Raw genomic sequence first — 15,870 nt, 5'->3', positions numbered from 1 at the left:
TTACACTACAGCCCTGTTAGATACATAGCCTAATAATAACAGATATTATGATAAAATAAGATATTGAAATGCAGCTGTCATGGCAGCAACAGCAGTAAGTAAGGAAGAGTGAAACACAGGAGAGGGTAAAAGAGTAGAAAAGCCAAAAATAAACATAAAGAGTTAATTAAGTGGCTTGGGAAAGACATCCATCCCTGACATTTACACACACGCACGCACGCGCACGCACACACACACACACACACACACACACACACACACACACACACACACACACACACACACACACACACACACACACACACACACACACACACACACACACACACAGACAGACAGACAGACAGACAGACAGACAGACAGACAGACAGACAGACAGATAATTATTGAAATTCAAATTATTTTGGTGAGTAACCACCATCCAACGTCATTTCTACTACATTATACGGGCCAGCGTACCATTTTTTTGCACCGTTGTCATTGGCGAACGGTTGCACGGCAACCAACTACCTCCCAATGACAGCGCTAGAACCCTTCCAGGCTATGGGGTCTTTGAGGAGAAAACGACCACAGTAACTGCCGGTGTTTGACGTCCGACGTCCCCGTAGCTCGTGCAGACGTGCAGCATCTACACACCTATAGGATTCCATGTTCCAGAGACGGCGGTTGTAGTGCGCAGGTAATTCGCCTCACAATTGGGCTCGTATTGCTTAGGCTGTCATTTTTATGGAGTAGGTGTGCTTTTGCCAGGCGCTCATATTCAGACTTCTATATTGTTCTGACTGCTATAGTAACGGGAGGCGGCGTCCTGCTACATCGTAACGGCTGTCAGGTGATCCCGATTTCAGTGGCGTCAGTTCAGAAAAAGCTATGGCAACATGACTGGTGTCTTGCGCGCTTGCAGACACCAGTCATGTTGCCTTACCTTAGCAACAGGCACGATTACAGTAAATTTTATTATTTCCCCCCTGTAGCCAAGGTATGGCAGCTGCCATAGCTTGCCATACCCAATTGACGCCTCTGCCCGGTTTATACACCGCAGTACGAGGGTGTCGCTCTCGCGTGCCAAAAAAAAGAACAGATCTACAAGCTAACAATGCGTCGCTGGCTTGTAGATCTGTCCCTTTTGACAAGCGTCACCCTCATATATGATGGAGAATTAAGTCTTAAAATTCAACTGCAAATAGTAGCCTATTAACTTTGTTAATATAGGTCTATAGGCTATAGGCTATTATGGTAGAATAATGATGTACAGTAGGCCTACATTATTTTTACTCAGTTCTCGATGAAATGTTTTGTATACATGATTGTTTTATTTCTATTTGTCTGTCATTTAATGTTGTATGAATTGAGTAGGCTACAGAGGGACCCCCATTTAAATAAGCCTAACAGCTGTCTTGTGGTCTTTATCCTTTTAGTTGACCTTGTATCAGTGAACTGTCCTGTAGGCCTACTATGCAAACCTCTAATAAAGTATTCAATCCAAAAAAAATAAAACAAATAAAATAAATAAATGGGGATCTCCTTTTAGTTGACCTTATACCAGTGATTTGTACTGCCATGAAACTGTACTTTTCCTATGCAAACTTCTGATAAATTCTTCTTCAATCAATCAATCAATCAATCAATCAAACAAACATCTAGCTCCAATTCTGCAGTGGTTGGAGGTGATCTATAGGGGTCTTCAATGTTTTTTCAAGCCAAGGACCCCTGAGAGAGAGATGAAGCTGGGATTCCTATAAAATTGGGTTGCAGATTAAACCTTTTCATAGATAGATTCAGACTTGTTTGACAACAGTGAATGTTGGATTCATGTAACAGTGTATCTGCAGACATTTAACCACTTAAATTTTCAATACTTAAACTTAATTGCGACCGTAGGGAGCAGTTAGTATGAAAACCTCCGTCTTCTTCTTCTTTCGTGTGTCATTCACACGCCTCATGTCACGCTCCATATTTGGATGTCCTATTTGGCATATTATGTCATCAGTAAGCCCATATCTGGGAATGCCCATATACTGTATGGACATATTGTCAGTCTCATGTGGTCTCAGTGCGACCTCGCATTTTGCATCATATGATGCAGCATCATATGATGCAGAATGCATTACTAGTCATGCTGAAATACTAAAATATCTCAAAACACAGATTGAACACAAAAAATAATTCGGGATTGTGTTGATCGTGTCCCAAACAACAATAAAATAAGATCTGGTTGTCCCAGAGGTGAAGTGGGCCTTTAAAGGAGTAGTTCACCCCCAAAATTACTTTTTGAAGCGGTGAAAGCCGCTTCCAAGGTGTGGCTTTGTCTGTCCCGTGCATCTCTGCGCTCTGATTGGTTAGTTTTGTCTGTCCCGTACATGTCCCGTGCATGTCCAGAATGAAGAATTGAGGATTGTTGGCCAAGCTTCACATGGCAATTTGGCTCTCCAGACAAAATCATTAATTCAACTAAAGAACATAGAAAGTATAGATCACAGAATGTATAGATCTAGAACACATAGAATACAAATTCACCGCTTCACTTCGAACCAAGGTTTGATTTCTTCTATTGATTAGTCACACCATGGAGACTTGAGTTCAATATACAGGTATATATATATATTTGTCACATTCTTAAGACAAAACAATATATATTATAGTAAATGTACCCCCATTGATTCTGGATGGGGACCTAAATGCATTTCAATGGGGGTAAGGGTCAAGGATCAAATAAATTTACCCCCAATATTATTGAACTCAAGTTGGTGTGACTAATCAAAAGAAAAAAAATCACACCCAATGTGAAGTGAGCGGTGGTCGTGCTTGCATAATGTCTTCAGACTAGGATTTGAGTCTAGGATGTACAGGCTATGCTACACACACACGTTTTGCCATGGCAGAACGCTGAGGAAAAAGGCTACAGACATACGACATATGACATCACTAGACAAACATGATGCTACGTACGCACATTTTACTATGGCAAAACGCTGAGGAAAAAGGCTACAGACACACGCACAGCCACGTATAGGAGCGGTTTACCACTGTTCAAAAGTCATTTTGGGGGTGAACTAACTACTCCTTTAATATAGCAAGGGCCATTCCCAAGTTAGTTATTGAACCCTTTTAATCATGGCGTGAGCTTGATGAATAATTCAAGTATACTGTAGGCAGAATGGCTAGAATTACATCTCAGTAGCTCTCTTACATAGAAGTGTTACGTTTACAAGTCTTACACATTGTCAAATAACTCTAGTTTTTAGTCTTTTTTTCCCCATAAAAACGGTCTGTGACCAAAATGGGTTGCATCCCTATGTTTGAGAACACTGGCTTACAGTAGGCTTTTCTTGTCTAGCGTGTTACAAACATGGCGGTTGCACTGTTACATTCTATTATTGACTCCAATTAAACCAAATCAGTGCCAAGTTCCTTGTGCACATTGCCAGTAGGTCAAGTAACTCCCTCCACCCCAAATTCCTTTCAAATCGGCGCTATAATAGTCAACATTTTTTCACATACAGTATTGTGTTACGTTTTTAAGTCATACAGTACATATACGTCATCAAATATGGATCTACACTGTGAATATGACCTCAGTGTTGCCTGGTGATGAGTGGTGATAACCGCTCCTACATCTGGCTTTGTCTGCATGTAGTATGTCCCACACTTGCCAGAAACCTTGATATCGTGATGTCATCCTTTTCTGATTGGCCAATATAAATGCGTTTGAGGATTGGTCAAGCTTCACGTGACATCACAATATATCGGCAACCACACTTGCAATTTCCCAGAATTGCAACTTTATAGTTTGACGCAGCAGCTCCAGAAAACCCCACTGGGTGAATCCACTTTAGGAAAGATTTGTCTGTGTATGAAAAAAAAGAAGAACATTTACATTACAAGTAGCTGCCGTAATGTTTTTTGGAGCGGTGAAAGCGCTCCCAATAAACAGGTATATCCGTGGGTATGTCCGTGGGTGGCTGGGTGGGTGGCTGGGTGGCTGGCTGGCCGTGTCCGTAGCCTGGCAATACCTTGAGTGGCCACACACAACACACTAGTTAAAGGAGGGGCGCTGTTTTGTGCATGCCAGGCACACTCACCACTCACTCACAGGCACAGTTTACACTCACTCACTCACTCACATGGGGTACAGCTGCTCAAATTCACCGCTCCACTTCGAACCGAGGTTTGATTTTTTTTTTTACGTTTGTTTGTGTGTGTGTGTGTGTGTGTGTGTGTGTGTGTGTGTGTGCGTGTGTGTGTGTGTACTGTGCGCGCACTGTGTACAGGAGGGGTGACCATGACTCTGACCAGAGGATCTTTCACCTACGCCAGTGGAGAGGAGTACCACGGCGAGTGGAAGGAAGGTAAGACACACTGTGACACCCTGGCTGTTCATTTGATTCATTAAAACCAGTAAAGCATCTGTGTCATTTTAGATTTGAGCTATAATACGTAACAAACGAAAAAGTCTGAGAACTTGGTACATGTTAAGCTATCAATCATCACTTAGTTAGCATTACCCATATCGCACCTCTCATACACATTTCACTTGGTCTCTTTATATTACACCTATTGCACTTGCCAGATTACAAAACACAGGTAGAACTAGTTATAATCAATCAATAAATAAAGGTTACAATGTGCAATAACATGTGCAAAGGATAAGTAACAGAGGACCTCTCCGTTACAGACCGTCGTATCTCCACATTCACTGGTCAAAAACCTTGTAACTCCACCTTTATTTGATTTTGGTCAAATGATACATGCAGGTATGTAAAAACACATGTATGTATTACCTGAAAAGTAACTGTTTGACATAAAAGGTTTCTGACCAACAGCAGAGAATAATACAAAGCGTGTTGTTTAAATACAAGATACAAGAAGAGAACCCCTGGCTTTGTTGTGACAGTTATTAAAATTAAGCTAACTGTAAGTAAACGCAATAAGAGATACAGTACGTGGGAAATGCAGTATAGAGTATCGGTCAACTACCAATATAATGGTTTCAGGAATGCACAGTCTCCGGTGCACAATTAGGGAACCGGCAAATAATGATATTATACGAATTTAACAAGGACAAAGGAGACTGAGAGAACATTTTGCCACCAGCAAAGGTAACAGCCTGTTCCCATATGGCTTTGGAGCTCATTAAATGCTTCGCCTGGGATCACTTTTACTGTTCTCATTAACTTTTATTTTTGTAGTCCACTCACTTCTTTCAGAAAACCTAGACTAATACTTTTGCCATGTCCAAACTAGAGTAGGCTAACATGTTCCCTGGGTAATATTATTTCCTTGTGGTCATGGACATTAACCGCCTGAGCCCCGTTTTGTACTTCGTGGTATGACGGCGTCATGCAGAGGAAATACCCGATCTACACGCTGGTAACACGCCACATTGTGATACCCTGTGAGCTTGTTGATCAGTGTTTTTCTGTATTTCTTCAAATACACCCCCCCCCCCCCCCCTCTATCCCCTGTAATGGCATGCCCAAAAAAATAGGGATGCCAGGGTTAATGTGGTTAGAGGCTTTTATGGAAACAAAAAGGAAATGGTAAGTTGTATAATGTTGACAAACACACTTCACAGGTAATCGTGCCTGTGACGATCATGAAAGCTCAAGCTATTAAGGCAAATCCTAATTAGCTAGCATTGGCAACACCCCAGATTGACCGGCTGTATCTTTGTCAAACCTTTGGGATTAGTTGCGACCGTCAGGGAGCAGTTTACTACCAGTAAGACTCCCTAATCGGGAGATAAGCGACCGTTGGTCGCTTATCTCCACAAATATCACAACCTCCACCTCTCACGTCATACGGGTAGCCATAGTTACACCTGGAATGTTGAATCTCCATATATGGAGATAACCTACGCATCACACAAAGTCTGACCTCACCAGCCCATACTTGGGCATGGACGACTTATATCTCCATATACGGAGATGGCCATATATGGAGATACGATGACATCACAGAGTCCACAGCTGATGATGTGGCGTGATGTCATACAATACACAACAAGCCCTATATAAAGGGGCAATTCTCACCAGGGAAGAGAGCATTGCCTGGAATGTTGAATCTCCATATATGGAGATAACCTACGCATCACACAAAGTCTGACCTCACCAGCCCATACTTGGGCATGGACGACTTATATCTCCATATACGGAGATGGCCATATATGGAGATACGATGACATCACAGAGTCCACAGCTGATGATGTGGCGTGATGTCATACAATAAACAAACAAGCCCTATATACTGATGCGATACGATGACATCACAGAGTCCACAGCTGATGATGTGGCGTGATGTCATACAATAAACAAACAAGCCCTATATACTGATGCGGAGATATGAGCAGGGCAAAGGTGTGACGTGTGACCGACCGACGGACGGACGGCCGGTGGAGGTTTTCATTGCGACCGTAAGGTCGCAGTTTAGTTGCGACCGTAAGGTCGCAGTTTAGTATGAAAACCTCCACCGGCCGTCCGTCGGTCACACGTGCGGTCGACCGCACGTCACACGTGCGGTCGACGTGTGATGAGGTCACGATGAGTCATCTATGCCCAAATATAGATTTCTAGGTCAGATGGCCCATAGAGTTTGTGATGTCAAACCTAGCAACCCAATATAAACAAACCTGATGTCAGACCTGAAGTATCCTTTTATACCCATATATGGAGATACAGAGATCTCCATATATGGGCATATTAGAAAGCCCATATATGGGCATATACGGATGACATCAGGGATATCCATATATGGGCATAAAAGGGACAAGGGCTTACAGTTAAGAGATCTCCATATATGGGCATATCAGAAAGCCCATATATGTTCATATACTGATGACATCAGGAATATCCATATATGGGCATAAAAGGGACAAGGACTTACAGTTAAGAGATCTCCATATATGGGCATAAAGGGACAAGGACTGTTACAGTAGATATAGAGATGTCCATATATGGGCATAAATGAACAAGGACTGACAAACACTGAGATCTCCATATAACCTATGGGAATATAAGGGACGAGGACTGTCAGCTTGTAGACCTATTTTCTAAATATTGTTGTACATTAAAAACTTGAAATGGGTCGTTCTGCATAGTACTTGGGATTTGTTGATGTAAATGTTCACATAGAGTGTAATAATTGGTAAAACAAACTTTTGGCCTATTTGTGGAGATAAGCGACCAACGGTCGCTTATCTCCCGATTAGGGAGTCTTACTGGTATGAAAACCTCCACCGGCCGTCCGTCGGTCACACGTACGTGCGGTCGACGTGTGATGAGGTCACGATGAGTCATCTATGCCCAAATATAGATTTCTAGGTCAGATGGCCCATAGAGTTTGTGATGTCAAACCTAGCAACCCAATATAAACAAACCTGATGTCAGACCTGAAGTATCCTTTTATACCCATATATGGAGATACAGAGATCTCCATATATGGGCATATTAGAAAGCCCATATATGGGCATATACGGATGACATCAGGGATATCCATATATGGGCATAAAAGGGACAAGGGCTTACAGTTAAGAGATCTCCATATATGGGCATATCAGAAAGCCCATATATGTTCATATACTGATGACATCAGGAATATCCATATATGGGCATAAAAGGGACAAGGACTTACAGTTAAGAGATCTCCATATATGGGCATAAAGGGACAAGGACTGTTACAGTAGATATAGAGATGTCCATATATGGGCATAAATGAACAAGGACTGACAAACACTGAGATCTCCATATAACCTATGGGAATATAAGGGACGAGGACTGTCAGCTTGTAGACCTATTTTCTAAATATTGTTGTACATTAAAAACTTGAAATGGGTCGTTCTGCATAGTACTTGGGATTTGTTGATGTAAATGTTCACATAGAGTGTAATAATTGGTAAAACAAACTTTTGGCCTATTTGTGGAGATAAGCGACCAACGGTCGCTTATCTCCCGATTAGGGAGTCTTACTGGTAGTAAACTGCTCCCTGACGGTCGCAATGAAAACCTCCACCGGACGTCACACGTCACACCTTTGTTTGTGTACGGTGTGATGTCATATATCTTCAGTATGACATCACACCACATGTGTACACAAACCTTTGTGTACGTTGCTGTGGCAACAGTCTGTTGTTGCTGGTCTGTTAGTGTACGTTAGCAACCACCTTAGCAACCATGGTTTTACCCTAGCAACCAACTGTTTACCCTAGCAACAACTGTTTACCATAGCAACCATGTTTTTTTACCCTAGCAACCAACTGGGCATAAAAGGGATTCTGTTAGGGATCTCCATATATGGGCATAAAAGGGATTCTGTTAGGGATCTCCATATATGGGCATAAAAGGGATTCTGTTAGGGATCTCCATATATGGGCATAAAAGAGATTCTGTTAGGGATCTCCATATATGGGCATAAAAGGGATTCTGTTAGCTGTTAGTGATCTCCATATATGGGCATAAAAGGGATGCTGTTAGGGATCTCCATATATGGGCATAAAAGGGATTCTGTTAGGGATCTCCATATATGGGCATGAAAGGGATTATGTTAGGGATCTCCATATATGGGCATAAAAGGGATTGTATCCCAGATGATGCCCTGTTAGGAGATCCACACTAACAGAATCCATATGGTCCTACCGACAGCTGCTATAAGCCAACCCTGGCGATAAGGTCTGAGTCGAAGAAATGCTTCTTTCCTGGCAAGAATTGCCCCTTTATACTGTAGGGCTCGTTTGTGTATTGTATGACATCACGCCACATCATCGGCTGAGGACTGTGTGATGTCATCATATCTCCATATATGGATACATAAGTTGCTCATGCCCAAATATGGGCTGGTGAGGTCAGACTTAGTGTGATGCGTAGGTTATCTCCATATATGGAGATTCAACTTCAATGAGTAACCATGGCAAACTGTCAACTGCCCGTATGTCTTGATAATTGGTAAAACAAACTTTTGGCCTATTTGTGGAGATAAGCGACCAACGGTCGCTTATCTCCCGATTAGGGAGTCTTACTGGTCTTTAAACTGTTAGAGAGTGAACTCTTACCAAAGTGCAGCGTGAGCGTGGAACTAAAATTGAAGCTAATAAAATGGGTTCAATTTCATCCTGATTGGACGAAATTGGTGAGCCACCTGAAAATGGAGAAACTGAGAGACCTTTAGCAATTATTACCAAAAATATATAGAGGTTTAACTTTTAAAATGTCATTGTATTAACCCAAACATACAACTTACAGCACCTTTATCATCCGGGTTGTTGAATAAACTGTGTACATTGCACCGTACGTATACGTTCCTTGCACAGCCAACATCCTAAAGTAGAAATCCCGGCTAAAAAACCTGCTGGCTTAGGGCTGCTGTAATTCCCACAGCACACAAGGCAGATGGGACTCCTAATTCAGTGGTAAACCTTTAGCTGACATAGGGGGAACGGTACTTAAAGACCCATGTGACATAATGTGTGCATGCTTTATACACCACAGTATGAAGTAAATATAAAACCACAGGTCAAAGTACATCCCTCCATCCATCCCCTGACATTTTAAATAACATAATTTGCGGGGAAATCAGTTAAGAGGTTTAAAATGCAATTCATAACTATTTATGTGTGAATACATTTTTATTTCAACTAATGTGTTTGGTATAGTATGTTTGTTTATACAATATACTTATATACAATATACACAGTTATTACTAACTAAAGGGGAGATAAATGCCATTTCTCCTTTGTACATAATAGTGTATTTGTTGATGATATGTATTATTGTGTTGTTTTTATGCTATGTTGATGAATTGAATACATAGGACCGCAATAGAAACAAGTACCCAGGACGTTTTTGTTTTCTCCTTTTTAGCCTTAATGTCTGACTGTACCACATGCTGTTTAATTTTCTTTGAGTAGTAGTAGTATTCAATACAATTTAAATAAATGCTGGCAAAACTATACAATCGGTACTATCTCCGCTGCCCAAACTGGTTTTTGGTCTTTGTTTAGCCGTAAACATTTTGGCACTTGCGTGGCAGACCAGAGTTTGAATCCCGACCCATGGGAGACATTCAAGGACATTTCTCTTGTAATGAAGTTTGTTGTGTGTGTCTAGTAGTGGAAAGTACTTTTACTTAAGTACTGTACTTAATTACAACTTTAGGTCGCTTTTCGCCCTTAGGTGTCTTACTGGTACTTATACTCTTGTTCTTTTACTCCACCACATTTATTTTAAAACTTTAGGAACTAGTTATTTTGTAGATTTTTATTATCATTACAAAACATATATATACAGTTTGGAAAACATTCTGCATAATGAGCACTTTTACTTTTGGTAATTTAAGTACATTTTGATGCCAATACTTTTGTACTTTTACTCGAGCACATTTTGAATCCCAGACTTTTACTTGTAACAGAGTATTTCTAGATTGCAGTATTGGTACTTGTACCAATACTACACAAACTGTCAGTTTGTGTCAGTTTGTCCGTTTTTTACAACTGTCAGTTGTAAAAATAGTTTGCCCTCCTGGCCCCCAAAGTTGTGGAATAAACTCCCTGTCGCACTTAGAACAACGGACTCACTCGCTAGCTTTCGCCGTGGACTGAAGACTCACCTTTTCAGACTCCACCTAAACCCTTAGCACTACTGGATAAATCAATCACCATACACGAGGCTAGTTAGCATTTGTTTTTAGGTTTTTTAGAAACCTTTTTTCTTTACGGTTTTTATTGTTTTTTTCTAGATAGATATTCATTTGCATTTGTTATATTGCTGTTGATGTACTGACATATTATCTTGTTTATTATTGTGATGTTTTATCTGCTTATTGTAAGTCGCTTTGGATTAAAAGTGTCTGCTAAATGCCTAAACTGTAAACTGTACTTTTCCCACCACTGTTTCCTCAGGTCGGAGGCATGGGGTTGGGCAGCTCAAGTTCCAGGATGGGACGTGCTACACAGGCCAGTTTGAGAACGGGCTCTTCCATGGTTCCGGTGTACTGCAATTCACAGATGGATCTAGGTGTGTTCGGGAGGGAAAGCGTCACAAAGATTTGATCGACTATGTTCTAGGGCATTCACCAAATATTAGAATATTCGAACATTCGAATATCAAAGTCACTCTTCGACGTTGTTCACCGAAGTCGAATATTCGCTTTTTTTTTTTTTCCTTCATGGTTTATAAAGCTTGGCTAGATAGGAAGTCATAAGAACCCTGACAAGCACTTGGAATTGTAGATATTACATTTAATGTAATGTAAAATGACTCGGTTCCGCGGATAAATATTGTGAAAATAGCAGATCTACATGCTCACAACTTGAGCATGTATATCGGCTATTTTCACAATGTTCGCCTCTTGCTTACTTAATATTTGACAGTTTGGCCAGTCCTGTCAAATATTCGACTATTCGAATACTTTGAGGTCGAATAATTCGAATACTAAAAATCACTATTCGTGAATGCCCTGCTATGTTCGGTGAAGATGTTTGTCGTTTTAGTTAAAAATGAGCGAACCTAATTATAGCCCTGTGGGACTCCGGTCAGCTATCGTTGCTGTCGGGCAGAAAGTAGAAACCTCTTATCTGATCTCCATATTCGAACTTTTTGCGTTGCAGCGTAAATTACTTGATCATAACTACAGTGTCACACAAAAGTATCGAGTAGTATAAAAGTATAGAGCTTGTCGATCAGCTATTTTTGCTATTTTGGAATTTGAATCCTGAAAAGTAACAGTTTTGGACCCGGCAGAGACGACACATGATTTAAGCGGTCAAATCCATTTGTACCTGCCTTGAAATTAAAAGGTTTTAGAACCACTAGTATTGTAATTGCATAGCAGACGTGAAGTCCACATACCGGCCTCTGACAGTGTAATCAAACCAGTTCTGGAAAGAGTTCCAAATGTGATGGAACCGATTCCGGTTCCACGATGTTGGAGCCCGGTTCCTTCAGTTCCGGATCCCAACCCTACTTGCAGAGGCGCCAGTGCCTTGCTGTTAAAGGGGTCATGACATCGCTTTTTTCATGTTTCCTGACCTCAATTACACCCCCAAAAAATTTACATTCAACATTCAGTGGTTTTTCTGTAATCTGCAGTTTTTGGAATAATTAGGCTCAGAAAAGTGGGTTAATTTTCCTCTGGATGTACGCATCATCATCCAGGGGAGGGTGTGGTTGTAGGTGAGGGTGAACGCAACAACTGAACTTGTAAATGGTAAATGGTCCATTCGAACGATACAAACACAGTGGAAAGTAACATCAAAGGTGATACACCCTCCCTGTACGTCCAGAGGAAAATTAACTCACTTTTCTGAGCCCTCTAAGCGATGTAAAGGTGGGTCACAGCGGTGGGGGTGTGATTTGCATAGTCTGTTACAGCAGGGCTTTTCAAAGTGGGTGACGGGGCACCCTGGGGTGCCGTAACGGCAGTCCAGGGGTGCCGGAAGATAATTTGATAATATTTGGAATTTATTTGGACACTTGAAAAAATATTTAGTTATTTTCGGTCAGTTCTAACCAAAATGGCTATTATCTCAACACTTTCCTCGCAACATAATCACTAAAATATTGTCACTGTCGGGCAGAAAGCTTGTATCTCCAAGTTTCAAATGTGTACGTCTTTTGGTAAAGCAAGGCCCTGCTTCATCATACAAGACTGTCGCACAAAACTAGTGAAAACAGCCGATCTACAAGCACACAACGCCTCGCGATGCGAGGCGTTGTGTGCTTGTAGATCTGCTGTTTTCACTAGTTTAATACATTTTATAGATGATAAATACAAAACGAACGGTTTTGGACATACAAGGTTTCCACCCGACAACGACGATATGCTATAAATATAAGGTGCTTGGAGTGAAAATTATAATGTAGGGGTGCCTCGGATTATATTAAATATTCATGGGGTGCCCTGAGACAAAAAAGGTTGGGAACCCCTGTGTTACAGGGAATAACATGCACACTTTGTGTACTGTACCTCAGGTACGAGGGAGAATTTGCACAGGGGAAGTTCCAGGGTACGGGAGTCTTCAACAGATACGACGGCATGGCGTTCGAAGGAGAGTTCAAAAGTGGCCGCGTGGAGGGATACGGTGAGTCTGCCTCCATCGATGCTGTACGCTTCATTTAGACCAGTGGATTTCAACCTTTATTCAGGGTCCATTATTTATCCGCTATTTGAGCCACGGACCACCATTTGGTGAGATTTAGCGCCTCTCAGAACCAAAACGTTGAATATGTTGTAATCGTTGGATTAGATTTTGTCCACAATTCCATGCTGTATTGATGTGGTACCATAGGAGAGATACCAGGCAAACTTTGATCAAAATAACAATTCTTCTGCATTCTCTATTTCTGTAGACTTATTGTAAATTAAGTAATGCAGGTGTTTAACAATAATTTAACTCTTGAGAGTATACAGTATAGAATGAAACCAAATTATGCGGGCCATTTGGTCATCAATTCCGTCTTTTAGCTGGGGACCACCTGTAACCCCCTCAAGGACCACTGGTTGAAAACCACGGATTTAGACAAAAATATCTATTCCAACAAGCTTGGCATGGAAAATATTCTGCACCCAACACCAGCACACAACAAGTTCATATCTGGCTTGAAGTGGCTTCACCAGTTGCAGTGCTAATTTCTCTGATCTCTTATCTCTCTCCCTCTCTCTCTGGGCTGATCTCATCTGTGTCCTTGGTGCCGTGTCCAGGGTTGTTGACGTTCCCAGACGGCGGACATGGCATGCCGCGGAACGAGGGTTTATTCGAGAACCACAAGCTTCAGAAGCGGGAGAAGTGTCCGGGAGTGGTGCAAAAGGCCCAGGCTGCAGCCTCCAGCGCCCGCAGTCTGTCATCATGACCCGCGTGACCCAGGAGACATGGTCAGGGTTCCAGCATGACCTCAGGGACTCTATACTGAAGAACACCCCCCTAACCACCGCTTCTCTCTTGTCTTTCTCTTCTTATCTCTTTTGCTCTTGCCTTTCACCATTTTTGGCTTTGAATGCGGAAGACGCGTAAGCGGAAATATGTCGCGTTCATGTTTATTGATGATCACGGATCGTGCCCTCATATGGTGTCATCTCGTGCTGCTTTTCCATTGCATGGTCCTACCGCCTCGACTAGCTTCGATTTCCACATGCAGATACTTAGCACCCCTCAATGTACCGTAGATCAGGGCCTTTCAAAGTGGGTGACGGGGCACCCTGGGGTGCCGTGACGGCAGTCCAGGGGTGCCGTGAGATAATTTTATAATATTTGGAATTTATCTGGACACTTGAAAAAATACTTGAAAAAATATTTAGTATCATAGTTATCAAGTTATTTTCAGTCTGTTCTATGGCTATTATCTCAACGTTTTCCTCGCAACATAATCACTAAAATATCGTCACTGTCGGGTAGAAACCTCGTATCTCAAAGTTTCAAATGTGTACGTCTTTTGGTAAAGCAAAGCCCTGCTTCATCATACAAGACTGTCGCACAAAACTAGTGAAAACAGCCGATCTACAAGCACACAACGCCTCGCGATGCGAGGCGTTGTGTGTTTAGATCATGTAATTTTTAATGACAACGACGATATGCTATAAATATAAGGTGCTGGGAGTGAAAATTATAATGTAGGGGTGTCTCGGATTAAAACAATATTTATGGGGTGCCCTGAGACAAAAAAAGTTTGGGAACCCCTGCCGTAGATAGTCGCCATATCGAAAGTTAAAGTCCAGTGCTAGAGTTCAGTGTTGGAGCATGGTGAATCTCCATGGGAGAGAGTTCCACGGGGTGGCTGCCACACTGAAGGCAAGTCTGTTATTATGGCTGTTATTATGATTCATTTCATTTCACATTTGCAATGGCTAGTTTTGTACTTAAGAGGCCAGCCTGGAGCCATGTGGAACTCCACATTTGCCTTTTTTGCGCTTTTTTGGCCTTTATTTATAGTTTTACACTAGAGACAGACAGGAAATGGGGAGAGAGATGGGGAGAGACATGCAGCAAAATGTCAGGAACGCGACTTAACCCCACAATGCACTGTCAGGCTACATTTTGGGTAAACATTCAGTTAGGTGTGGACCTCCATAGTAAGTTCAAAACATATGAATTCATTTATTTTCAGGCCCAAAATCCATATTTGTATAACATTCTGGAGAAAATACATAGAGAAAAAAAAACTCTTCTATACAGCTTGCCCCTTCATACACACAGTCTAAAAAGGAACCAAGTCATTTTGCCTAATGAAAGAAATCACATCTGTGTGAAGTGACTGCTCTCACAGGAGAAAATACAGTTTTAATTATAATATATAGTGAGATGTCACGTGAATCTTTAACAATCGCTCAGTAGGGACGTACACACAAAGTCACATATTGGAGCGGCTCGCACCAAAAAGGACGGGAGGAAAAAAAGTGGAGTTGAGCCGGCACCATGCCGTGGAAAAGTGCCATTATTGTGCTGTTTGAGGGTAGACAGCTTGTTCTCACCTTGCAGTGGAACAGGTCCCATCATCACATGATGTGTGTAAGTTAAGTGTTCCCTCCAGTGTGGCTTGTGGTTTCCTGTTTAGAATGGAATAGTTACAAAAAGTTAATTTTAGACCAGGGGTTCTCAAACCTTTTCAGGCCGTGACCCCAAAAATAAACATATTTGAACTGGGGGACCCCCATCCTGACAAGCACTTGGAATTGTAGGTATATTACATTTAATGTGACTCGGTTCCACAGATGAATATTTGTGAAAATAGCAGATCTACATGCTCACAACGCCTCGCAGTGCGAGGCGTTGTGAGCATGTAGATCGTCTATTTTCACAATGTTCGCCTCTTGCTTGCTTAATATTTGACCGGTTTGGTATTAAAACGGTCTTGAAAGTCCTTAAATTGTGACTTTATAAATGTGAAG

General features: G+C 41.7%; 1 protein-coding gene across 1 annotated transcript; it reads left to right on the top strand.

Moving 5' to 3' along the window:
- Window positions 1-4,280: 4,280 nt before the first annotated feature.
- On the top strand, window positions 4,281-14,405 carry morn4 (MORN repeat containing 4). The gene is made up of 4 exons (XM_080739760.1): window positions 4,281-4,349; window positions 10,889-11,003; window positions 12,960-13,069; window positions 13,690-14,405. Exons 1-4 carry the CDS (start codon window positions 4,283-4,285, stop codon window positions 13,836-13,838), a joined length of 441 nt encoding a protein of 146 aa, XP_080595886.1. The 5' UTR covers window positions 4,281-4,282; the 3' UTR covers window positions 13,839-14,405.
- Window positions 14,406-15,870: the final 1,465 nt, after the last annotated feature.

Source organism: Nannobrachium achirus, assembly GCF_963921795.1.
Source record: "Nannobrachium achirus genome assembly, chromosome: 13".
NCBI classification, from domain to species: domain Eukaryota; kingdom Metazoa; phylum Chordata; class Actinopteri; order Myctophiformes; family Myctophidae; genus Nannobrachium; species Nannobrachium achirus.
Note: the sequence above shows the minus strand (reverse complement) of the source record. Positions and strands in the feature narration are given on the sequence as shown.